Genomic DNA, 27160 nt, shown 5'->3' on the forward strand with positions numbered 1-27160 from the left:
TGATTCCAAGGAGATCAACCGGAGTTTAAATCTGGTTTCTGTTGTTTAATCAGCAATAATCTGTGTTTATGCAGTTACTCTCACTGCCAGTAGGGGGAGTCAGAGGTTTCACACTTCAGGTTTAACCTTCCTGTCATTGCTCCTGTCGTTCTGTGGGTCAAATTTAACCCGGTTTAAAGTTTGAAAATGTGGAGAAAAAACATATTTTCACAGTGAAACCTCTGATGTCCACATTTTCAATATTTTTGGGATTTTTTTTGACATTTTTTGGTGGGAAAAACCGAAATTTTAAAAATGTTTCTGTAAGAATACTTACATAAAAATCAACCGAAATCCAACAAATTTCACTGTATTTTGGTTGATTTCTATCAGTATTCTTAAAGAAAATATTAGAACTTTTACTGATATGTATGTAATCATTTTAGATATTTTTAGGATTTTTTAAAAGATTTTTACTATTTAAAAAAATATATTTACAAGAATTTTCTTGCCAATTTGGGGGATTTAAAAAAAAAACTTACGGGAAACTTTTCAGGAATTATTGGAATTTTCTTCCTGAAGGTTTTGCAAATTTTCAGAAATTTGGGGAATTTTTTGCGGATTTTTTTTTTTTTTTTGGGGGGGGGGGGGTTCAGACAAGGAAACTATATTTTTTTCAGGAAGGTTAAGGTCGAAAGTCTGCATTTTTGGCTGATTTTTAAATTAACAACAGTAATACTTCAGATGATCTGACTACATGTCAAAAAGAGTCGTAGTACCACAGTGGATGCATCGTCCACTGATGATATGGGTCTGTATGAGAGTAAAAGGTGAGTAATATCCTACTGCTGCTGATGCAGACTGTATGTAAATAAATATTAAATTACAAACATGACTGTGTGTAAGAGGATTAGTGTCCATGTGTAATGCCGCTGGTTGTAGCTTTTTAACAAACACACACTTGATCTTTCCTCTCAGTTAATCTCACACACACACATTGTATTTTTCTCTTCGTAAATGGTGTAATTTTGAGTGTTTATCGAGTTTATTTGGAGTTTCCTGAGGTTCTCCGTCTCACCGGGAGTTTGTGGATTTGAGGGTAACTTGAGGTCGTGGATGGAGACCGAGGCTTCGGATAAACTAATGCTTCCGTTTTCGTCCTCTCTGCTGTTAATCTGCGTTTTTCCCTTGATGCAGCTGGGCGTGTTTTTAATCCCGTCGACATGACGACCGAGGAGGAGGAGGAGGCAGATCCTGAGCCGGTGTTTCCAGCTGGATGAGAGGAGGAGATGGACCGTTTGGTTTCTGGCTTTATGGATTCTCCTGCTTCCTTTCTTCACATTGCTTCTTTTTTCTCTTTTTATGCTTCATTTTTTCTCTTGTAGAAGCACCAAGAAGAGCTGAAATCCCCGTGTAGGTGCAGTCTGAAAAAATCAGCTTTAAGGCCAGTGATGCGTTCAGGGTCAGGTGGGAAACTCAGGAGTTGGAGGTCGAATGTTCCTCTCCTGCAACTTCACTTTATTCATAATAATTGAATAATATTTAAATCTAATGATGTAAAACTGCAAATCTGACGTCTTTAAACCAGAAGGAGAGGCTTTTTTAAAGAACGATCCATGGAGGAGATGCAGACGATGACCTGCAGCGATTGTCTCTGTCCTCCAGAAGACAACGGCTCCTCTGCTGGACAGGTACGATACTGCAGCACGCTCACATCATTAATTAATTAATACGAGGCTTCAGGGTGTCTTCAGCTCAGGTTTCAATCCTCAAATCACCACTTAAAGGTTGGAAACATCTCGTTCTGTGGCTTTAAGTATGATCTGGACTCAAAATACACCTTTAGAAAGTTAAAAGTCACAGCAATGTCCTCTTATTTATGGTATTTTAACTCCATCCTGAAGAAATGATGGATTCAGGTGTTTCTTTGTTAAGTTAGACTGTAAAAGCGGCTTTGGTTGCTTCACCTGCACGTTATTTATTCAGTTTAACACAATGGAATGAGGGGTGGTATTGACTATTATTGATTAAAACCAACCTGCTGCACTGAAACTGAACTATTGACCTGTCATTGTTTCGTAACCCTTGATTTGACGTCTTGCAGCGGTTTAACCCTGATCGGCTGCTTTCACCTGAATGCATCGCCGTGGAGACGGTTTTGTTGCGGCTCCGTTGCAGTTTTTTGTGCGTCTCGGTTTGATGAGGATTAGTGTCTTAATCTTAAAAGCCTCTTGTTGTGTCCAAGAACTCCGTGAACAGATTAGCTCAGCGCGTTGTTGCACAAACCTTCGGCTGCCGATGAGGAAATGCTGCAACACTTCGGTTATCAGTCCAGCTTCTTTCTGTTTCTGTCTGCTTCTGTTTCAGCTTTCAAAACCTCACGCAGGGTTTTCAGAACTTTCCAGGGTCTGTGGACTAGATTTACTTGGTGTTCTCTAAGATCTGGTTGCTGCTAAAGTTTCACATTATTGTTGAATCCGACTGAGATTCTTCAAAACGACACATTTAACAGAGAAGCAGCTGAAGTCAGAACCTGTTTTCATGTTTTAGTTGAAGGATTTTATTCAGCATCCACTTTATGTCATTGAGAACTCAGCAGGTACGTTTGTATGTCATCAGCATAAAAAGAGACTTTATGTTTCTGACTGAAAATTTAACATCATATAATTAAAATTTGTGGCTGTTCATGGAAACAGATTCAATAAGAACCTTTGTAAAGTTGTAGCTCGTCAACTTTGAATATCAGAATTTTGAGCTCTGCTTTGGTTAACTTTCCAGATGTAACTGAACGCCACAGATGATTAGTTCAAGGACCAGCAAAAAGTTTTAAAACATCTGATGACTCTTTCAGTTTTTGTTTTTTGTTTTCTTGTTGATAAACTGTGTAATTCTTGCTTTTTAAAATTATATTTCTATAAAGAGAAAACATGCCTGTGAGTTTCAGAAGATTAATTGAAAATATAAATACTGATGATAAATAGTACTGACGAGTTAGATTTAGTCGTTTAAACCTCTTTTTTTTTATGTTTTTACCATCATAAATATGATTATCTGAACATGTTCTTTAAACATATGAAGAAAAATAAGATTTCCATGTCAGGATGCAAATAGTATTTACAGTCAGAGAGACAGATATTAGATAATTATTTGGATGTGGTAATGCATGACATCAACGTCTGCTTCTGAATAATGCTTTATCATGTTGGTACCTGTTGGGTAACTTGATTATTTGTCTTTATTTTGTTTGCTGAGCTGATCTGACAGCAGCTCCCGGTACTTTTTGTTCCTCTACGTGTCGTTCTCTGTTTAGAGAAACCAGCCGCCTTCACGAGAAGAAGTTTTTTCCCCAGAACTGAGCCTCTGAAAGCACGACTCGGTTAAATCTAAACAGTAAGTTCTGTTGAGGTCTTGACTCTCTAACTCTGGTTCTGTCTCAGAGAAGCTGTTTGGGTTTCACCTCGTTCTCCATCAGAACTCTGCTTCGGTCCAAAGAGCCTCAGATCTCTGTCAGCCTCAGGTAATCTTTTATTTAAACCCCTTTAAAGTCACTTTAAAAGTTCATTAACTGGACTTAGGTTTGACCACCAAACACGTCCTCTGTGTACGTTTTCCCTTTTTGACATCAGTGAAATTACAGCCACAGGAGCAGCCGCCTGATTGGCTGTTGCCTTGGATACCTGTAACCATAAGAGGAAGTGAGAGGGCTCCGCCTTCACAGAGACCAGAAGAAGAAGAAAGTCCTTTCCTGTTTCAGCTTCACAACATTTTCAGACTCAGAAAGAACAGATTAAAAACAGAGCAAAGATGTATCATGAAAGAGTGAAGAGAGAAATGTAGAAAGAGAGAGAGAGAGAGAGAGAGAGAGAGAGGTGTTTCAGTGTATCCAGGTGTGTATCTAAGTATGTTAGTGTATTCAGGTGTGTATCCAGGTGTTTCAGCTCTATCATGCTGTTAGCTTTGTTATCTAGTTCATTTTAGTTGTTTCTGTTTAACGTTGTGTTGTTGTTTATTCCAGGTAACTCTGACTAGTTCTGTCATCAGGTTTTGTTTCTAGTTTTCTCCATCCAAACTTGTTTCTAGTCTTTGTTTTGGTAGTTTTCTGGCTTCTAGTTAGTGTCGACCTGTTAGTTACTTTGCTTCCAGTTGACTTTGTCCTGTTGTTTATCTGGTTTTCAGTTATCTCCAGCAGGTCTTTGTTTCTCCTATGGTTAGTCTTGATAGTGATTTTAGTTACTAGTTAGCTTAGCACTGCTAGTTAATGTATGTCAGATGATATGATGTGAACTGAGGAGAAAGATGGTCAGAAGTTAAAAGAGAACTCTGCTGTGTTTCAGGACGATGGATGCAGCGATGGAGGTGGGGGAGGTGAAAGTTCCTCGTCTGCAGATGGAGAACGATGATAAAACTCCTCCTGAACAAAAGGTAGAAGAAGAAGAAGAAGAAGAAGAAGCAGCAGCTCTTCTTCTGTGTCTGTAGAAGAATCTCACTGTCACTCTGGTTCTTCTTCGGCCATGTTTGTGTTCAGCCAAACCACCTTCATCTTCATCTCATCTTCATCTCATCTTCATCTCACCTTCATCTCACCTTCATCTCATCTTCATCTCATCTTCACCTCATCTTCACCTCATCTTTATCTCATCTTCATCTCATCTTCATCTCACCTTCATCTCACCTTCATCCCATCTTCATCTCACCTTCATCTCATCTTGATCTCATCTTCATCTCACCTTCACCTCACCTTCATCTCACCTTCATCTCACCTTCATCTCATCTTCATCTCACCTTCACCTCATCTTCGTCTCACCTTCATCTCATCTGTTCTCACCTGTGTTCTGTTCTCACCTGTCCCTACAGTATCCGGCACTCTGTGACTTCCTCCACTCCACGGTCCACGACAGAGAGAACAGTCCTATGATGAGAGCAGGTGGGACTCAGGTTTCACAGGTGTGTTCTTGGTCCTGAGCTGCTTTCTGACTTCTCCTTCCTCACCTGTGCAGCGCTGTGTGCTCAGGTGTGTAAGCTGTACAGGTTCCAGACTGAAGATCACAGGTGGCTGCTGGTGAGGGAACAGATGTCGGAGACACCGCTTTCATTCTCTTTACCCAAACATCTGCTGAGCAAACTCATACAGGAACACACAGACAGGTAAGTTCTGGATGTCCCACCTTCATATATAGGTGTGATTAAATGAGGGTAAATGAAAATAAATGATGAGATAAACAAGGATACATAATGAGATAAAGGATGATAATTGAGGATAAATGAGGGTACATAAAGATAAATGAGGATAAATTAAGGTAAATTTGGATAAATCTGAGCCATGCCATCACTAAACTTCCTGATGTACAGCCAATCAGAGCGTAGATCTGTAAATGCGTCTCATCTTTCGGAAATCGCTGCACCTTTTCTTTTTCAGGGTCCAAGAAGTGAAGGAGCTGGGCGACCTATCGCCTCACTGGGACGGGCTTCGTCATGATGTCATCAGCCACTGCCACCACCTGATTGGCTGTTACCAGGAGACGCTCGCTGAGCTTGACAAACTCTCAGGTGAGACAGATGTTGGCTCTACAAAGAGGCGTGGCTTCATATTCAGAGTGAAGGGTTAGCTTAGCTTAGCATGAAGACTGGAAACAGAGGGAAACAGCTAGCCTGGGTTAGCTTAGTATAGCATAAAGACTGGGAAACGCCTTGTCTGGGCTAGCTTAACTTAGCATAAAGGCTGGAAACAGATGGAAACAGCTAGCCTGGCTCCATCTTTAGTGTTTGTGGAGAATTATTTCTGTACCTGATGTGTTGTTTTCTTCATACAAACAGCGTCGTCGTGTTTTAAATCCAGCAGCAGCAAATCGGACCGACACCTTCAGTTTGTTCCGACCAACCTTCACTCTCAGAGGATGGAGGTCACCGATCCAGACTGCTCAGGTTCTTCCAGCGACTTCTTCTGTCATTCACACTTTACCTTATTTTTATCTATCAACTGTGTCACTTATCGAAAACCTAAATAAAAGAAGCTTTATTGGGAGTTCAGATGTGTTAAAATGCAGTTTATGTGAGCACAGGGAGCAGGAGAGAAGCCAACAGAAGCTAGCAGATGCTAACAGTAACGCTCAGCTGAAAACACTGATGCATTTCCAGCCTCCACATCTGTGATCGTTCTAACCAATCACAGCAGCTCATCATACCTGCATCTCTCCTCAGGTGTTTGGTATGATGTCATCACCTTCGGTGCTCCAGCCGATCACCACCAGGCGTTCAAACATGGAGGCCTGACCAGGCTTCTGAGCAAACACACAAACCCCAGGTATCATTTCAGACCCTCCATCCAGCAGCTTTTCCATCCGCCTCGTCATAATGTGCTCAGTTAATCTCTGTAATCTCTGCTCTGTCAGGATTAAAGCCGCTGCATTGTAGGTTTTGTAGATTAGCACGCAAATACATTGCAGTTCATCAGGTTGTTTGGATCTGTCAGAATACCCAGCAGAAATAAAACCACTCAGAAAGTTGTGTGATTTAGTAAAAGAGGTGTTTTTATTGGAAACTAGATTGATCTCAGCACAGATGTATTGAGGTAAAAACCTTCCCAAACGTGACTTTAAATCAGATTTGGTTTGTTCACATGCAGAAAGTGGTTAGTTTGGAGCCCAAATAAATGAGACTGGACTTGGTTCTGATGACTTTAAGTGAGTGTTGATGAAGAAAATAGTACACCTTTAGCTACAGATACCTTCTAGTGTCACCCCTACGTTCCATTTCCCACAGTTATCCACAATTCTTTGATCTTTTATTTGTTACTGTGTACCAGATCTCTTGATTCTTTTTTTCTTTGTCGTATTACCCTCTGTTACTGATTAGCGACCAATAAACCGCTATTCACCCTTGTCACCTGTCTCCCCTTCCTGCCTTCTCTTTTTAACACAAACTGAACAAATTCTTCCTCTGCAGCTCTGTGATTTACTCCCAGGATGAGAGCTCCAGAGCCAGGGAGCTGCTGGCCAGCGTGGCCCAGCTGCAGCCTCAGGTCTTCGGGCTCTCCGAGGAGCTTCTCGCCGTCTCTCTGGAGGTGAACGCCGGCCGGCTGCAGAAGGTTCTGGACAGCCTGATCCAACAGGTGAGGAGGGAATAAACCCAACAAACCAACAAACATTCTTTGGACAGGCACAAATCTGACGCAGCCTTTTTCCCACCAGACCCATCAGTTTGTTCACGCGCTCAAAGACGAGCTGGTGAGGAGCGCCCTGTTGGCCATCCACGACCAGCACATGGCTACCTGCGATAGTAGCCACGCCCACAGCAACGGGCTGATCTGTGAGAACACAGCAGCCAATCAGGAGGGACCAGCGTCGTCAGGGCAACAGGATTCGGAGTACGACGAGGAGGAGTGGGCAAGTTGGAGTTTATATGGTTTTAGTGTTAGAGGGTAAATGTAGGGTTAGTTTTATATCGGTGTGTGTTTGTGTAGGACAGAGTGTGGGCGAACGTCGCCAAGAGCCTGAACTGCATCATCGCCATGGTGGACCGACTGGACTGCCCCCAGGAAGTGACATCACCAGAACTGTTGGATGTTAACTCTCAGAACATCGGTGACCTTTTTTTGTGTTTTGGTTGACTTTCCTAGTCTTGTTGTTGTACAAAAATAGGTCATTTGTGTGATTTAGTGTCAAATGTTGGTAAAATATTCCTGTTTTGGTATCATGATTGAATCCAGACCAACTGAGCTGTTCCGTCTGCTCCTCCAGCCTCCTCTTCCTCCTCTTCCTCCTCTTCCTCCTGTTCGTCCTGGCAGGAGCAGCTGCTGCCTCTGGTTCTGACTCTCAGAGATTGTGTCCGTGAGGCCGTGACCAAGGCCCGAGCTGCCATGACGTTTGTGGTGCTGCAGGGGGCGCTATCAGCCACCGTCAATCTCGGGTCGCCACACGTCGTGCAGAGACGCCACGCCGTCTTCAGCCAAGCGGTGAGGAATCTAAATACCTCTAATCAATGTTCTCTGGGAGTAGTAATCAGATTACATTTGGTGGAAGACTCAGAGAGATGGGAGTCATTAATATTATAATATGTAATCAGATTACATTTGCTTCATGCTCTTCTCAGCTCTCAGCTGTGGTGTTTGGATTCATGCTGAAGCTCCATGAAAGTCTGAAGGATCCACAGTTTCTGCTGCAGCTTCATTCTGTAGGAATCCTGGTCCAGTTGGAAGGACTACTGAGCACCTACGGTACCAACACAAACAACACAAACAACACAAACAGACACACAAACACCTGTATACTCAGTATGGTCCACGGGGTCTGTGTCAGGTGACGAGCTGGGGATGCTGGAGGACATGGAGCAGAGCGTCACCGACCTGAGAGGAGCCGCCTTCACCGTCACCCAGGCCAAAACACAACAACCAGAGGACCTGCTGCCGACGATCAGAGGAACATGGTGGGAACACGCAACACAACACAGCTACACAATGGATCACAGACAGTATACAGCTTCATTGTTCGCTCTCCTCCAATCAGGGGCAGGTTTGTCGTTGAGGTTCCGTTGCCGCCGGAGACCTTCAGTTCGTTGCCAAGGGAACTAAAAGATGGATGTTTAATACGAGTCGATGCTGTTCTGTTTAACATTGGGATCAACCAGCAGCAGAGTCTGGCTGAGAGGTACACACACACACACACACACACACACACACACACACACACACACACACACACACACACACACACACACACCGCTAACGTTAACTGGTCAGGCTAGTGTAGCCGCTAACATGTCTTGAACTTATACAGCAGTTTGTTGTTTCAGGTTTGGAGATGTTTCCCTCCAGGACAGACTGAACCAGCAGAGCTTCGAGCGTCTGAAAGCTTATTGTTCCTGTCTGACGGACCGACTGCCCAACATTGGTAACTGTGTTCTGTGTTTTGTATGTTTACCATCTTAAATTTAGAAGGGATCAGGAGAACTGAAGCAGCTTGTTTCCTCTCAGACGGCATCCAGTCGCTGCCAGACCTGCTGTCGTCTTTGGATTCAAGTCTAGAGGCCAGGAGGAGGAAGAACGTGGAGGTTCTGTGGATCGCTGCCATGGTGAGAAACCAAACATCCAGCTCTAAAACCTCAGACTGGAAGACAGGAAGGAAACCCTTCAGTGGACCATCAGCTGAGCAGGTGTGTGTTTGTCGTGTCCAGGTGTGTCGTCAGGTGAATGGTGTGAGACTGACCAGCTGTAAGAGCGCCAAGGATCGGACGGCGATGTCGGTGACACTGGAACAATGTTTGCTGCTGCAGCAGAGACACAAACTGAGCCAGCAGAGCTTCAGCTCAGCGTTGGACAGCATGAGGAGGTCAGTGGAGGAACCATCAAGATGTCCTTCCTGTTTTGTCCTCCATCTTCTCTGTTTTCTCCTTTGGTTTCCTTCCTCTCCATTCTCTTCTTCATGTCTTTCACCTCCTTCATTTCCTCTCCAGTTTCTGTCCTTTGGTTTCATTCGTCTTCTTTATCTCCTTTTTCTCTAATTTATTCATTATCTCCTTCATGTCTTTCATCTTTCTTCATTTCCTCTCCTGTCTCCATCCCTCTTCTGGTTTTCTTCATCTCCATTTTCTCTCCTGTATTATTTCTCTTCTTCACGTCTTTCGCCTCTTTTGCTTCCTTTACTGTTTCTGTCCTTTGGTTTCCTTCATCTCTGTCTCCATCTTTTATCTTCTTTGTGTCTTTCATCTCCTTTGTTTTCATCCATCTTCTGGTTTCCTTCGCCTTTTTATGCTGCACATTTCCTCTTTAATCTTTTTTCTTTCTCTTCCACTTCCTGCCATCAATTTCCTTCCTTTTCACGTCTTTCCATCCCCGACACAAACCCTCCCTCCAGATCCCGGGTGTCCTGGGGTCAGATGCTGGGCTGTTATGCCCAGCCGGGGCTCACTGTCTCTGGGTCGGACGCAGAGCGGCAGCCCTCGGGTCTCCGGAGCCCGTGGCCCCTGCAGTGTTTGGCCCCCAAAGCTCCCAGATGGCACCTTTACCCGGTGGCCTTCCTCCTGGTGACCTCCCACCTCCTGGTCCTCTGGCTCATCCTCAGCCTGGTCATACTGCTGGCCAAATACCAGTAACCGGTTCAGACTGGGAGCACTGGGAACCACCATGTTAGCTGTCTTTACTGGCCGAGCTCGGTCTTAGTGTCCCATCAGGTTCGTTTTAACCTGAAGAGAGCTTGGTGAAATGGTGAAAATGTGGATCAAATGTTGTTTTTGTCCAAAGATATTAAGTTTACCATCCTAAAGGAGGAAAGAGACGAGGAAAAAGGCACATCGAAGAAGCTGTAATGACAGAATGTAGACTTATCGATTATCAGAATAGCTGATAGCTAAAGATCGATTGAACTGATTAGTCAAGAGACACAAAATGACAAAAACGAGACACAAAACGACAAAAACACATAAAATGACAAAATTGAGACACAAAATGACAAAAATGAGACACAAAGTAATAAAAACGAGACAAAATAACAAAATGAGACGCAAAATTACAAAAACGAGACACAAAACAACAAAAGAACAATGAACAATCTAGTATTTTACGTTAAGATCAAAACAACTTGTCATGGTCTAGAAATTATTTTAGATTTATAGTTTTACTAATTTACAATCTGCAGTTAATGTCTTCTCTGGATTTTTTTACACTTTGAGGGCCGGATTGGACCCTCTGGAGGACCACTTTTGGCCCGTGGGCCACGTTTGACACCCCAGGATTAGGGTCTGTGTTCACTGCTGGTCTCTGCTGCCCCCCTGTGGTCAGGTATAACAGGTGTAACTCGGTGTTCTTCGACGCTGACCTCTCTGTGTGCAGTGAGCAGAGCAGGTTGTGATGTTGGGCCTCACTGCCGGTTGTTGTGTATTTTTTGTGTTTGTCCGGCTGAATGTCTCAGGGACGGCTGCAGGCTGGACAACGTGCAGAAGAACGTCGGCAGCAGGAAGTTCGCCTTCAGCAGCGTCCAGCTCCTCACCTTCCCCAAACTCTACAGACCTCCAGATGGCAGCTTCGGATAGTTTCTGAACATTTTCACATGTAAACCTTCAACTACAGACATGTCTCTGCAATCAATCCACACTTCTACTGGATTGTTTCTGTCAAATCAGACCAGCTGGATTGGGATTCTTATATAGTAATGCATGGGATGTATAATAGTTTAGACAGTCAAACTGCAGCAGTTTAATGTCTGTGACATGGAGTCAAATGTCTACTGAAAAGAAAACACAATAAAGTGAGTTTTAATAGAAACCTTGAGGGTTTAAATGGTCACATTACACCTGACTGTAGATCCAATTCTGACAGAAACCAGGTGAGTGAAGGTCTCGGACAATAAAAGGTTTTATTTTAGTCAGAAAACCAGATCATAGAATAATTCAGACACTGACTGTACAGTGACAGTAATGGATGAGCCAACTCTTCAGAGTTAACACAGGGTCAGACAGCTAGCTAGTGCTTCAGCAAGCCAATGTAGCATAGCATTATTCATTTAACAGAGGGTCAGAGATAGCTAGCTAGTGCTTCAGCAAGCTAGTATAGCGTAACATTACTCATTCAACATGGGGTCAGCTAGTTGGCTAACATAGCATCAACCAGGCAGCTAGCGCTACAGCAGGTTACATAGTACAACAAACTACTATAGCATTATGTGATTAACGTGAAGTCAGCTGGTTAGCAAGTGCTACAACAAGCTAATATAGCATCCAATTATCTGTTTGACAAAATCGGCAAGGTCGCACTACAACAAGCTGATATAAAATAGAATTATTATTATTTTTTTATAAAAGGTTAGCTTGGTAGCTAGTGCTGCAGGAAGGTAACATAGCACAACGTTAACCCAAACACTAGCGTTATTAGATTAACATATAATCCACTAAGTAGCTAGACAGCTTGTGCTACAACAAGCTAATATAGCATAGCACAGTTAGGTTATAATAGAGTTAGCTAGTTAGCCCAGATGATAATGCATTTTTACTGCTGGTTGGCTTTACTAAATTAACTTTAATTTAATAACGTAATTATTGAATTAAATATTTAATTAAAAAACAATTCCAGAATGTTACTGAATATTAATCTATCATTAATTTGAACTACAGCATTGAAAATCATCGATGATCTTCCTTCAAAATAAAATAGAAAAACTTATTTTTTTGTTTAGATTAAAAAAAATCCTCTGTGTAAACAGTAAAACTGAATATTGCTATCAAAAACACAGAGGCTGGTTCCAGCAAAATGTTACATCAATAAAAACGCTTTTGCTGGTTTCCTCCTACCAGTATAAAAGATAATAAGAACACCATTATTAGAAACGGTGTTGAAATGAGACTGAACGATGTAGTGGTCAGGATTATGGAGTTTCATTTGGTGTTTGAATTCATTAAAATTATCTTGTTTAATTGGATGTAATAAATGAGACAACGTGCGGATTTATGTAGTTTTTATTCTGACAGAAGAGGAGGCGAGGCTTTTATTGCGAAAAAGAGAGCGGATGTGACGACTTGCTGTGCGACAGCTTGACCGAGGCCCGTTGAAAACACCGCAGCTGAGCTCAGCCTGCTGCTGCAGCTGCTGCCTTCACCTCCGAATACAAAAACAATCGCTACCCGCTCTCTTCACCGAATCGAGGACCCACCGAAGGCTGCTTCACCTCGGCGGTTTGAAGCTGCGACGTCCGTTGAGTGCTCGGCGGTGTCCTGGTGCTGCTTCTCCGCCGTGTTTGTGTTTGCTGGCGGCTGGAAATGGAGGCGGCCAGCGGGCTGCTAGGTAGCCTGGTAGCGGCGGAGGGGAGCGGCTGAACGGAGCAGACGAGACACGGAATTGAAAACACTCAGCGGATAAAGAGCTCTCGGTCGGCCGGCTGGTTAGCATGGTGGAGTAGCAACGGCCGTAGAACCGACGGACGGCTCGCTCTAACCATGGCCCCGGGCTCGCTTGTGGCGGCCTGCCGCAGCCTGGCCCTCTCGACGTGGCTACTGTCCTTCTGCTTCGTCCACCTGCTGTGCCTGGACTTCACGGTGGCCGAGCGGGAGGAGTGGTACACGGCCTTCGTCAACATCACCTACGTGGACCCGGCCACCTCAGAGCTGCGCACCGAGAAGACGGAGTGCGGCCGCTACGGGGAGCACTCCCCGAAGCGGGATGCCAAGGGGGTGCTGGTCCTGCCCGCGGCCCCGCTGGACCGCCAGGCCTGCGACTCCAACACCCGGTTCCTGCCGCCTGCTCAGGCCTCGTCCTGGATCGCGCTGATCGCCTCGGGAAACTGCACCTACAAGGACAAGATCCGCCACGCCGCGGCCCTCAACGCCTCGGCGGTGGTCATCTTCAACGTGGGCTCCGCCAACGCCAACGACACCATCACGATGCCGCATCTAGGTACGACCGAGCCCCGGTGTTTACCGGAGAGCAGCGCCGTTAGACGGTTAGCTGTGTTTCATTATAGTTAACGGAATGTTACAGTTATGTAAACACTCAGAATGAGGTCTGTGGTTATGGAATCGGTGGTTTTTGGGGTATTTGCTTAACAGGTCTGTGGTTAAAAATCTGCCGGCAGGTTTTGTCACTCAGGGGATGACAATGTACGAGGGGAACACCCACGTAGACTGCTCGAACTCGACCTGGACACCAAAGGGCGACTACATAGCCTCCTTAGTGCCATTGGTTCTGGGATCTGTGGTTCTTGTTGTCCTTGGTTAAAGAGTCTGTGGTTCTGAGGGTCTGTGGTTATTATGGTCTATGGTTCTGGGGTCTGATTCTGGGTGTCTTTTGTTAAGAAGTCTGGTTCTTGGTCTCATTGGTTCTGGGATCTATGGTTCTTGGTGTCATTCGTTAAAGAGTCTGTGGTTCTGAGGATCCGTGGTTCTTAGTGTCAGTGGTTCTTGAGGTCATTGGTTAAAGAGTCTAGGGTTCTGGGGTTCTGTAGTTCTGCTCTGTTATCCAGTATTAATGTGTTTATTTCCTTTATATTTAAATGAAATATGTTAACTTTCAGTTTTAACAGTTTATCACCTTCAACAAACTGGTCGTTGTTACAACGTGAGCTAGTTCTAACGGGTTAAATGGTTCAGAACATGTAAGAATGATTAAAACAGATCAAAAAGGTTAGAATGGTTAAAATCCAGAGTAAATGTGAGCAATGTTGACTCACTAAATGACTCTAAAACATGACAGAGCAGTTGGTTCCACTGACTGTGAACTGATTCATTGTTTACAGAAAACTGTGAAAAAGACAAATCTAATAAAACGTTATTTCTGACCAGTAAAGAAAAGAAAACCTGCAGTAACTTCAGTTTATTTAAGTTTGACCTGAAAAGCTTCTAGTCTGAAGGTAAAACTGCTTGTTTCCATTAATAAACTGAAGTTATTGTGGAATAAATCAGCTGATTCTCATGAGGTTAGTTTTATAAGAAAGAATAATTAGAAAATAAATGGATGGAACAAATGCTGATTAAATGTTCTGACTCAGACTGAAGTTTAAATAAAGGTTTGTGTTAAAGGTTGTGATTGTGTAACTGAGGACAGAAGTGTGATTGTTGATCACAGAGATATTGATCACTGGATTGTTTTTAGAGGCTGATTGATTGTTTAGGGGTTGGTGTGAGTTCAGAGCCGAGGGTTCGTTCAACCAGCAAACAAACTGCAGATAGATTAGCTTCTGATGTTTTAGCTTCTGCTATGCTAGCTTCTAATTATTTCGCTACTGTTATGTTAGTTTCTGCTATGCTAACTTCTAATTATTTCGCTACTGTTATGTTAGCTTCTGCTATGCAAGCTTCTAATTATTTCGCTATTGTTATGTTAGCTTCTGCTATGCAAGCTTCTAATTATTTCGCTACTGTTATGTTAGCTTCTGCTATGCTAGCTTCTAATTATTTCGCTACTGTTATGTTAGCTTCTGCTATGCTAGCTTCTAATTATTTCGCTACTGTTATGTTAGCTTCTGCTATGCTAGCTTCTGCTATGTTTCCTGAGCCTGTATCGTTGGTTTGTCGCAGTAAATGTTGAGGGGAAAAATAATTCCTGTCTTTTAATCTGGAAAATCCCAGATGAAGTGTGATTTTGTTGGTATAAAACTATTAGTAATATTTCATTAATTCACAGAAATCAGAGTGTTTTTTAGTTCTGACCAACACTGATATCTTTTAAAGCTTTTCCTCCTCAGTTTTGCTGTGAATAATCAGCAGCTGGTTGTGAAAACATCTGTCTGCATGTGGCTGTGAACTTGTTCTGACTGGAGGAAACATGCCAGCTGCTGGAGAAGAATTGACCCTGTGCACGATAGCATGTGCTAGTTCCGGTTGAAAAACTCCGGTGCTACAGTTACTTCCGGTCCTGCTTACAGCGCTGTCAAAATGGAAGAAGCCAGCAGTACACTTTACTTTTCCAGATGCCTAGGCAACTGGCCTAAAATTTCTGTTGATGATGTTTATCGTCTCGATGATGATTTTGCGTCAGCTCCTTAAAGCAAACGGGAAAAGGGATTCAAATTTTATATATCCCAGTACATATATAACTTAGAAGGAAAGTGGCATCGCATCCTACATAACTAGCGCTAGCTTAACTGTAGGGCTTGCCAAACATGTACCTTATCATTTTATTTTCCAGTATTTATACATTACTATTTTTTGCTTAGTTAGCTACTAGAATCCACTTTACACTTTAGTCTTTGGTACTTAGCTCGTTGCGCTTCAGTTGCGCTTCAGTGTCCCATCTGCGGTACACTTTGAGATCTGCATAAGCAAGTTGCTAAATGTCTGAAACTGCAAACGCGATAATACAAACACTATACGCCGATGGAAAGCTTAGATTCTCATGAATCTGCCGGTATAAACAACTTTCAGATGTGATTACCACAGCGGGTAATATAAACACATTTGTCCGACAAACAACGAATATCCATCCATCCGTTCTCTGTACACGGCTTCAACGTACACAGCGCGACTTACATTTCCGGGTTCATTACACAGATGAAAATATTCCACAAAAAATGACCATAATCCAACCTTGGACATCCAGACGAAACAAGCCAGTAACATATTTAGTCCAAAACATGTCTTGAAGTCGGTATATACTCCACGAATAGGTCGTTTTCAAGGAAATGCCCCTCGCGATGCGCGTCTAATATTCCCTGTATTTCTCATCATATTTTTATTTACAAATAGAGTGTTAGCGATTTTTTTGTACTGAAAGTGGCTGGAATTGACTGAAGCTTAAAGGGTTAGTCGAGTTCAGCAAGACATTTTATATTTGTAGTTTTGTTTGAACAAAATGACAAATGCTTGGATTTCCTCTATATTTGATTAGATGTCAAAACGGAATAACAAATGATTGAAGAGTGCACGGATTGTTGTTACAGTTTATCAGATATTTGCTGTTTGATCAGTGACTATGCACTAATATTCCCGATCCTCAGCTCAGTGTGAAACATTTTTTTTCGTCTAATTTTGGCAATCCACTGAGCCCGCAAATGCCGGTCTTTTGGAAAACGGTGAAGGCTTATAGAACTGTTATAAACACCAGAAGCCGAACATAATGGTACACTATAGTACCTCCCATATCGACCTGGAACATGCTGAAATCTGATTTTTGGTTTTGCCGAGAAAACAGTGTTTTTCTTTTTTGATTCCATGTTATCCATGCTGCGAAATAGCCTCCGGAAGGACCTGTAAGCCCCTCCGGTCAGAACCCGGAAGTTAGCATTTTTGACGTGCACAGGGTCTATTCACTGCTGGTTTGTCGTTGTTTACTGCAGGTTTATTGTTTGTTACAGGTTTGTTTACTGCACTTCTTCTGTGTGAAACGTGGAGGTGAAGCTGTGAACAAACCTTTTCTGGAGGCTTTTTTCTGTCTCTTTGGGGTAACAAGAGGACATTTGTTGGAATCAGTCACAAGGAAAAACCTCACATCAGACACCAACACATCCTGCTCTGTTGTGTTTATTTTGTGTATTGCGTTTGTTGTGTTGTGTGTTTTTGCTTTAGTTCTGAGGTAAAGCTTTGATCCTGGAGCAGCACCTTGAATTATTCAACGTCTGAGTCTTCAAAACCTCGTTATTAGCTGAATTATTAACCTAAATGTGCCCAATTAAACTCTACAAATAGTTGCAGGAATAATGTTACGTACATTGAAAGAAGTTTACATCCTCTCTCTGCTGCGTTTTTATAAACTTCTAGTGAAATTTTCTTTCGAGGAAAACGTGTAAATGTGGATATAAAGTAGTGGAACCTCAGGAGTTTAAATGGAGCTGAAAGAAATGTTGATAAACGTCAGAATTAAGAGTGTTTTTATGTGCAAAGTTCAGACTTGGAGGACAAGAAATCTCTGATACAAGGAGCAAATCTACACAGTCTTTGTAGAATTTCCACTTGTTGGATCTCATGTTCAAACTTCTCCTCGCTGACAGTACCTCGGTGAATCCGTCCGTTGCCCACCATGTTGGCGATTTCGGGGTATTTTTAGCGGCCGCCTGGTGGGTAGAAGCTGGTCGCCATGGTGACTAGGGGGGTCTGGTTGCCATGGTGATGGGGTTTGTTATTCGTTTACTGGATCGATAAACGGGGTTTTGATGGTGTTGCATTCAAGTTCAGGAGAGATTCAGTCTAAAGGGTTGGAAAAAAGAAGGAAACATTTCTGCCTGATAAACGATTGAACCAGGGGTGTCCAACATGCGGCCCGAGGGCCAAAAGCGGTCCTCCAGAGGGTCCAATCCGGCCCTCAAAGTGTAAAAATTACAGAGAAGACATTAACTGCGGATTGTAAATCAATAAAACTATAAATTTAAAGTAATTTCTAGACCATGACAAGTTGTTTTGGTCGTGAAGTAAAATACTGGATTGTTCTTTTGTCGTTTTGTACCTCATTTTTGTAATATTTTGTCTTGTTTTTGTGTTTTTTGTCTACTTTTTTTAGTCGTTTTGTTTCTCATTCTGTCTAATTTTTTGTCTCTTTTGTCGCTTTGTAACTTTTTTGTCTACATTTTTTCCTCTTTTTTTTGTTTCATACCGTTTGTCTGTTTTTTGCCGTTTATTTCTTGTTTTTGTCATTTTGTGTCTGTCTTGTAATATTTTGTCTTGTTCTTGTTGTTTTTTTACTTATTTTTTGTCTGACTTTTGTCGTTTTGACCATAAAGTTTCAGATAGCTGTGACTAAGTGTTCTGTGTCTTTGTAGATAGTCTTCACTTTTTCTTGTGGTTTTCTGATAAATCCGTGCGGTTTGATGATGAATTCTCTCCTCCAGGGGCCAGTGAGGTCGTCGCCATCATGATCCCCGAACCCAAAGGTCGTGAGGTGGCATCGCTGCTGGAGCGCAACGTGACGGTCACCATGACGATCACCATCGGCACCAGGAACCTGCAGAAGTACGTGAGCCGGACGTCGGTGGTGTTCGTGTCCATCTCCTTTATCGTGCTGATGATCATCTCGCTGGCCTGGCTCGTCTTCTACTACATCCAGAGGTTCCGCTACGCCAACGCACGAGACCGCAACCAGGTAGGAACCGTTAGAAAGGAGGCTGTTAGAATCCTTCATGTTCAGCTTTAATAACAGTTTATCCTCCATCCGTCTTCAGCGTCGTCTTGGTGACGCAGCGAAAAAGGCCATCAGCAAACTGCAGATTCGAACCATCAGGAAGGGCGACCAGGAGACCGAGTCCGACTTCGACAACTGTGCCGTCTGCATCGAAGGCTACAAGGCCAACGACGTGGTCCGGATCCTGCCCTGCAGGTACGATTACTGCACATTACATGTTTTTATGTTTTTATTCATCACATACGGTAGGGTCGGGACTGTCCACCAGGCTTTATAAATACAAAAAATTAAAATATGTAAAAATCATCTGTGGGATGTGATTAAAAAATGTGTCTAACTAATTAGAGGCCTCGTAATTAATTTATCGCATTTTTGTCAAACAATATTTGACACAATTAGTAAAGTTTTTCTATTCAAATGAATTTTGGTTGACAGATGAATCAATGAACAGACATTTATGTGTTTATAATTTAAAATGTTCTAAATTTTGAAATGGGACACGTAGAAAAAAAGTGATTTTGATGATTTAACTCCTGGATTTAGTTTTAGGTTTTCCACTGTATGGCACACACATAAACATGAGTAGTTGAAGGACCTACAAGAAGTTAAAAATTCATACATTCATTCTGTTTTCATAGTTTCTGAGTCTGTTGATCATCAGTGGGGTTTAGTTCCTTTGCTGTCTCCTCCCAAAGCCCTGAATCAGCTCCTCGGTTTTCTAAACAAATACACCGACCCAAACATACAGAAATATCTCTGTTTTAATCTGTTCCATCCTCCTCCTCTCTGCTGCAGTTCAAGGATTTATAGTTTTAAGATTCTGGTTAAATCCTGATATTTATTTGGATGCAATATCAGTTAGATTTGGTTCCTGCTGGAATCAAAGATGGTTTGTTGTTGAGTGTTTCCAGACTGACAGCAGAACTTTCCGTCCTTCCTCCCTGCAGACATTTGTTCCATAAGAGCTGTGTGGATCCGTGGCTGCTGGACCATCGTACGTGTCCCATGTGTAAGATGAACATCCTGAAGGCGCTCGGCATCGCGGTGAGTCCCAGTTACACAGAAGTAGTAGTACTGTAATACTGTAGTCGAAGTCTGTAAACCCGTGGAATTAGGAATAGTACAGGCGTTTATCTGCGAAACTAGCCAAGGTGGAGGGAAAAAATTACTTAGACCAGGGGTGTCAAACTCAGTTCCTGGAGGGCCACTATCCTCTATGTTTTAGATGTTTCCCTCTTCCAACACACCTGATTCAAATGATCAGCTCATCATCAAGCTCAGCAGAAGCCTGATAACGAGCCTGATCATTTGAATCAGGTGTGTTGGAAGAGGGAAACATCTAAAACATAGAGGATAGTGGCCCTCCAGGAACGGATCTTGACACCCCTGACTTAGACTGACCGAAAACTCATCAAGTGTCGACTGCTTCTCACTGCAGGTCAACTTTATGGCAACATTTAATCAATTAATCATGAATATTTAGATTATTAACCAACTGTTTTGATATTCAACAGGTCTGATGGAATATTTTTTTAAAAGAAAAACTGACTGTAGCTGCTTAAATATTTGTATTTTCTGGTTTCTTTCCTACTCTGTGACAGTAAAATGAATATATTTGGACAAAACAAGACATTTGAGGAACCGCTGATCCCCTTTCATAATTTTTACTGAGAATGTCTGATAATATCGGCCTGATATTGGCATAAAAATGTATTATCGGTCAATATCGTTATCGCTTTTTTTTGCCTTTCATGAAAACCGCTAAAATAATGCCTGGATTTTGTCGTCATTTACTCATAGAGGGATGGAAGGAGTTGTTGTTTGAGACTATTTAGAAATACAAAATTAAAAAATGGCATTTTTTCCATAACTGAAGTTGAAGTAGTTTTCTTATTTTGTACAGACAATGTTTACATTTGGAAAGCCTTGTTGCATCAAAATAAAATGAGGCATGATGTGTTCATTCCATCCATGTGATGCTAAATAGCCCACACATATCGGTATCAGTTGGTATCGGAAATTTAGAGTTGGACGATATCGGTTATCGGCAAAAAGCCAATATCAGACATCCCAAAGTTTTACGAAGCAGCTGATGGATTCATCCACAGAATGATTAACAACAAAAATAATCCATAGTTTCCGTCCTGCTTGACCCAGAAAAGTAAAAGCGGTTCTTCAAAGCTGTGAGATGAATCCCGATTCTTTAGATTCTCTGGACTTCAAACCCGTTTCTACCTTCTTGGACTCTCTGCAGCTGAACGCCGACTGTCTGGACGACCTGCCGCTGGACTACGACCTGGCTCTGGGCGGGGTGGGTGGAGTCGGGGTGTTGGCGCTGGAGGCGGTGGTTTCCGGGGCGTCCAGCGACGGAACGCTGAGCGAAGGCGGCTCCTCGGTGGTTCTGGACCCGGGCGTGAGACGGGTCGGGCTCCCACAGGACTACCAGGACCCCGATACCCTCAGAGACAGTCCGGTGACCGCCACCACCGACACCCACACAGGCAAGTCCAGCGCCACCTAGAGGTCTTCTGCTGAGCTGAAGGCGTCTGAATGAGGTTTTACTGCTGAAACACGAAGGAACAATCAATTAACCCTCGTGTCGTCCTGTGGGTCAGATTGATCTGTTTAAAGTTTGGAAATGTGGGGGAAAAAATAATTTCACAGTTAAACTTCTGATGTCCACATTTTCAACATTTCTGGGAAATCTTTGAACATTTTTTGGTGGAAAAAATAAATGTTAAAAATGTTTCTTAAGAACATTCACATAAAAATCAACTAAAAATTTTTATGTGAATGTTCTTAAAGAAAATATTAGAAGTTTTACTGATATATGTGTGTAATCATTTTAGATATTTTTAGGATTTTATTGGAAGATTTTTACTCATTTTTTGAAAATGTTTACAAGAATTTTCTTGCCAAATTTAGTGGATTTTTTTAAAGTAAAACTTTTAAGGAATTATTGGAATTTTCTTCCTGAAAGTTTTGCAAAATTTTCAGAATTTTAGAGATTTTTTTGCTGATTTTTTTTGTATTTTTTTCAGACAAGGAGACAATATTTTTTGGTGCCTGTAAATGAGGACAACAGGAGGGTTAAATGTTGATCTGGAACCCGTCTGTTGTATTTCTTGTGCCGTTTCTCCAAACATGAAGCTGATTTAATAGATAATTAGGATTAAAACCTTCTGTATTCACTGGTAGTTAAAAACATACTTTAAACAGTGAAAATGATCTTTTCTCTAATATTAGTTTTTCCTTTTAAATGTCTTCTGAAAGTAAACTCACCTGTCCTTCCTCTTCCAGGTGAGCTCCAGCCGATGGCGAGCAGCGCCTCGGTGGCGTCGTTCGTCATCGCCGTGGAGACGGGCCTGTCGGACGAGGAGGGGTTGATGGAGCCTCAGCTGGGGGACAAATGCTGAGAGCAGAACCAAACCGGAACCGGGCCACAACAGACTTCAGCGGGCCTGAAGGTCCGACAGTGACGAAAACATCTGAACCAGATCCGCTCCGAGCTCGGGCCAGGATCTGGTTCTGGTGACCAATCTAAACCCGGAACCAGCATCAGGGTTCTGCTTGGTTCTTGTCTTAGACGCGTACTACTCAATGCCAACCTGTCTGGACTCCAGGTGGACTCGAGCCCGGCTGGAACCAGGGCTGAGACCTGGATGGGTTTTAATGCAGAATCGTTCATGTTAGGAACCTGTAAGACCCGGTTTGGTTTTTGGTTCCACCGGGTTTGTCCCATTTTGAACTGTCTGCCGTCTCGGTTCGCTCCGTTTAGAAAGGAGAAAAATAAACTTCCTGCTTCATTTCAAACGCTGTTGAGCCTTTCTGTGTGCAGACCTTCAGTTGGGTGTCTGTCAGCGATCCGGTCCAGGATCCTGAGGAGTTCTCTGGATCTTCAGTGGAATATTCAGTTCCCTGGTTTCGCTTGTCCCGGTTGGTCTGGATTGTTTGAACAGTTATTCTGGTTAATTTAGCTCCTGTTGATTAGCATCGTTTCCGTCAGGACTTTTATTTGAGATGGACGCAGCTGCAGCTTCTTCTCCTGGAACTTTGCTGACGGACTCTTGGCGGTGTTACTGCAGCAGTGTTGCTCGTTTCCTCTCTTTTTGCCCGTCTTTGTCTTTGTTCTCGTTGGGTTCTTCATCTTGACAGTGGTTTGGGTTCCAGCAGGGTTCCTGGTTTCCAGAACAGAACAGAAATGATGAGTTTAAATCAGTCTTTCTAAAGACCACCACATGGACTTTAGTTCTCCTGCTGTACAGACCAGAACATGGTTGATTCTGCTGTGAGGTTTACAGAACGTCCTCTAATCGAACCTTTTCTGTTTCCTCTGTAGGAACCAGCAGCTTTGCTGTTAACTCAGAGTGACCATGACGGCCCCAACAATCAATCGATTGGTTGTCGATATCAGATTAACCACCACCTGTTCTGATAACCAGGTTATTTATTACTAACTCTTTAAAATCTGTGATTGCAGCTTCGTCAATGTGAATATTTGGGTTTCTTTCCTCCTCGATGACACTAAACTGAAAATCTTTGGCAATCTGAACATTTGTTGATGTTCTAACTGCAGGAACGTTCCCTGCAGAACCTTTAGAACCTCTTTGAGGGCAAATTTTGCCCAGAAACACTGCTGTGATAGGTTAAAGTGAGAGAGGACAGCATGTTTTCTGTCCTCTCTAATCTCCGTGAGGAACATAAAGTTCTCCAGATGTTCCAACACAACAAACCTCCATTGTTTTGCTGGTTTGAACTGCTTGGTCCTGGTTGGTTCTGTTCTCTGAGTTAATATTTGGATCTCCAGTGGAAACAGAAAGTCTGAAGATTGATCCTGTAAACCTTCACCTGAACAGAGTCTCCATCCATCCATCCATCATCTCCACACCTCTTTATCCTCTGTAGGGTTTCCTCAGCAGAAATCCTCCTGATGAGCTTTCTTTCGGTCTTTAGGTTCAAGTTTACATTAACAAGTCGTGTGAGGAGGAACTTTGTAATCATTTCTGGGTTTAAAGACAGATTCTGGTTTCCTGTTTGAAGCAGATCAGAGCTAACGGATGTAAAGATGGATCCTCGTTCAGTTTTTCTGTCCCGACCGCTCGTCTCTCGCTGCCTTTTTAAAGACACGTTTACCTTCAACCCGACAATCATGGATCGGAGCTTCGTCCTGCTGATCGTCTCTCTGGACTTTAAGAGTCGGATCTGCAGCTGGAACGCCACAGCGGCTGTAAAGCTGTGAATAAACGGACACTCGAGCACAGAATCTCAGCCCAACGTGTAAATATAAATGTACATGAACCCGAGTTCACCGTCGGACCGCGTGGAGTCGCGTCACGTCGCTGCCGTGAGTTTCCCGAGAGAGATAAAGATTGTCGTCTATTTTGATACCAGAGGAGACGTTTATTTTTGTAACGAAGAGACGGAATTCCTCCCGCTGTGTCTGAATGATTCTCAGCGAGGTTGAGTTCCGATCGGGCGGATTTCAGTGTTGATTATTTGTGTAATTGTACAGACGGTTTGAGGAGAACCTCAATGAAACGAAACCCAAAACTATTGTGAAGGTTCTGGATGGAAACTGAGAGAACTGAGCCGAGTGTAGGAGAACCAAAGCTGCACTGATCCGTCCGGCAAAATGGGAATAAAAGGGCGTAAAGTTAAACAGTTTGCTTCTAAAAAGAGTAAAGTCCTGCTGGATCTTCTTTTCTGGAACTATGATGATAATATTTGGGGTAATTAAGTGAAGATGGTGCTTCTGGTTCTGGTTCATTTTCTCTCAGACTCTCATCAGAATGCTTTTATTTTGTAAGGTCCTTCCTGTTTCTCCGCTGCCTCCTCACGTTGAGGACCAGTTTGAATTTAAACCAGCATGTTCCACGGCGACGTCTCGGCCAGTTTTCTTTTTCATCTTTACTTTCAAGGAATTCTTTTCTTTCTTTATGTGAAAACAAACTTAAACCTCCTTTGAATCTGTTTCTGTTTGAGCCGCAGAGACTGAAGCTGCCGTGACACGATGATCCGTCGCTATTGGACTTCCTGAAAACCGTCAAAGCTGCTGTTTTAATTTGGTGCTCTTATTCTGAAATCGCCTCTTAGGGTTTTTTTTCCAACATGCACTTCCTGTCATTGAGAAAGCTTCCAGAAGAATGTTTTTTGACATTTTAGACCTAAAACTGACATATTTAGCTTTAGCAAAATCTAAAATATCTAAATTAACAGCCTCCTTTCTGTATTCGACTCGATTCTCTTTAGATTTAGAAGTTTAAATTGACAAGCGAGACAGTCAAGCTGCCTGTGATAGCAACGGCTAACGGAATGTTTTAGGTGTCAGGAATTTCACATCCATGAGTTGAGTTTTTCCAATTCTGTCGTCTTGAAGTAGAATATAGAGAAACTTGGAATCAGTTTTTTTTATTCTTGTGAAGCTAAATTATTCCAAAAATGTTCCAGTTTCCTGTAGTGATGGACAGAAATGTGCAAACTATGACTCTCATTGTTATTGTTGTAATTATGGGATGACGAGTCCAAATTACCATATCTTTTAATCGCAGTTTCATTTCTGAGTTTTATGGAAAACAATTCTAGTCAGAAAGACTCTTAATTATGAAGTTTCGTCTATCATCTTCCATCTATCTATGTTAGCATTTGCTAACAGGAAGTTTTAGATGTTTAGGTTAGGGTTAGTTTTACATCCGGACTGTTTAGCAACAAGGTTTTAGGGATTCTGATGTCTCGAAGTCGAAAATAGAGTACCGTATTTTCACGACTATAAGGCGCACATAAAAGTCTTAGATTTTCTTCAAATTGTGCGGCGCGCCCTATGGTGCAGTGCGTCCTGTGTGTGTTGTTGTTGTTGTAAGGCGGACGTAGACCAGGTGTTTTTTTCCACACATCACCATCGCTGTTGATCTGTGACTCTATGCGTGCCCATCTCACAGCCGATGTGAAAAAACAAGTGAAGCAAATGAACTCTGAGCTTGCTGTCATTCCGGGAGGCCTGACAAAGGAACTCCAACCGCTGGACATCGGTGTGAACCGGCCGTTCAAAGTAAGGCTGCGAGCGGCGTGGGAGCGATGGATGACCGATGGAGACCACAGTTTCACTAAGAGTGGAAGGCAGCGCCGGGCGAGTTACGCCACAATTTGCGAATGGATTGTAGATGCTTGGGCTAACGTGTCTGCTGGCACTGTTGTTCGAGCTTTCGCAAAAGCCGGCATCATTTCCGAGGCGCCGCACGGCACGGAAAGTGACTCTGACAGTGAAGAAAGTGAACCTGGCATGTTTGATGGAGGTTTAGCGCAGCTGTTCAATTCAGAAACAGAGGATGAGGACTTCCATGGGTTTGATTGATGACGATTACCGGTAAAAAAAAAAAATGTGAATACCAAACTCAGTTTTACTCCCGCTCTATTTTTAAATACGCACACTTGTATGCTTGTGTGTGTTGTTGTAAGGCCGACGTAGTAGAGGACACCATGAGAACGTTAAAGGGGGAAGTGTGGGCGTGGATTGTATATAAAACCCTCGCCATATAATCAGGTGCGCCTTATGTGTGTTTTAAATACAGTAATGGCACACATAACTGAGACTGCGCCTTTTGGTACAGTGCGCCTTTTGGTCGTGAAAATACGGTAACTTGGAATCAGTTTTTTATTTTTTTGAAGCTAAATTATTCGAAAATCGTTCCAGTTTCCTGTAGCGATGGACGGAATTGTGCAAACTGACTTCTTGACGATCATCATGTTTGTTGTAACTAAGGAGTCCACAGTATCGCAACCTTTAATTCTAATAAATGAGACTCTGATGAAGTTTCGTCTTAAAAACAAGGATAATGTAAAGGTTTCATACCAATGAGATAGTCGTAAATGTAAAAATGGGAAGTAACGACCAGATTAATAAGAAGAAATGACTCAAAAACAAAACCCAACTTTCCCTTCTTCTGTTGGCTTTACCAGTCTGATAATGGAGCTTTAAAAGATTAAAGTAAAACTTGGACCATCGTGTCACTGCCAGTAATGACGTCTGGTCAGATCAGCACCTCCCCGAATGCTGCGTTCTGATTGGTTGCGCGCCTCTTTTGATGATGCACTTTAAATTCTGTTACTCTGGAAGGTTCTGGAAAAGTTTCTCCTATTGTTCCCTTCACGACTCTTTTCTTTTCCACTTTGTTTTGTGTGTTTTTTGCCAGTTTTTCTCACCGTTGGGGATGTTTCTGGATTATTATAGATTCTACTTAATTTCTGCTGAGAACAAGTTTTTGGACGATGTTTTCAGGTGGATTTAAAACATTTCAAGAACTCCGCTGGTGTTCGGTTCTAATTATTTAAAGGCGGAACTTTTAATCCTTCCAGAGACGCTGAGAGTCGATCTGCTGCCGGGGCGACAGGGTGCGATGTTGTGTTCGTTTCTATGATCTTAACGTGGACTTTGTTTTCCAGAAAATTCGTTTGTGCGATTTGTCCTGCAGCCCTCGTACACATGTAAATAAATACAGGCGGCGTTACTCCATGTTGTTTCTGTGTTTCAGTTGTTGCACGTGTCCTGATCCAGGACAGAATTTAAATAAAGTTACTGCAAGTTTTTGTTTTTATTCCGACCTGCTGCCTCTGTGTTTTTGTTTCTCATTGTTGTAGAAATTAAAAGTTAATAATCTTTAT

At 42.6% G+C, this 27160-nt stretch overlaps 2 protein-coding genes across 2 annotated transcripts; both read left to right on the forward strand.

Moving 5' to 3' along the window:
- The first annotated feature begins 3 nt into the window (after nt 1–3).
- LOC110957423 (type II inositol 3,4-bisphosphate 4-phosphatase-like) lies at nt 4–11233 on the forward strand. The gene is made up of 19 exons (XM_051944191.1): nt 4–1670; nt 3417–3496; nt 4314–4401; nt 4834–4903; nt 4977–5124; nt 5396–5526; nt 5794–5901; nt 6178–6280; nt 6922–7087; nt 7167–7388; nt 7439–7559; nt 7716–7930; nt 8068–8191; nt 8274–8400; nt 8481–8621; nt 8767–8864; nt 8948–9045; nt 9148–9302; nt 10881–11233. Exons 1-19 carry the CDS (start codon nt 1596–1598, stop codon nt 10999–11001), a joined length of 2391 nt encoding a protein of 796 aa, XP_051800151.1. The 5' UTR covers nt 4–1595; the 3' UTR covers nt 11002–11233.
- Nucleotides 11234–12460: 1227 nt separating this feature from the next.
- rnf150b (ring finger protein 150b) lies at nt 12461–27099 on the forward strand. The gene is made up of 6 exons (XM_022203488.2): nt 12461–13354; nt 18216–18466; nt 18546–18700; nt 19453–19549; nt 20760–21006; nt 21806–27099. The coding sequence occupies exons 1-6, from the start codon at nt 12898–12900 to the stop codon at nt 21919–21921; spliced, it is 1323 nt and encodes a 440-aa protein (XP_022059180.1). The 5' UTR covers nt 12461–12897; the 3' UTR covers nt 21922–27099.
- The last annotated feature ends 61 nt before the right edge of the window (nt 27100–27160 follow it).

This window comes from Acanthochromis polyacanthus, chromosome 23, assembly GCF_021347895.1.
Source record: "Acanthochromis polyacanthus isolate Apoly-LR-REF ecotype Palm Island chromosome 23, KAUST_Apoly_ChrSc, whole genome shotgun sequence".
Lineage (NCBI taxonomy): Eukaryota > Metazoa > Chordata > Actinopteri > Pomacentridae > Acanthochromis > Acanthochromis polyacanthus.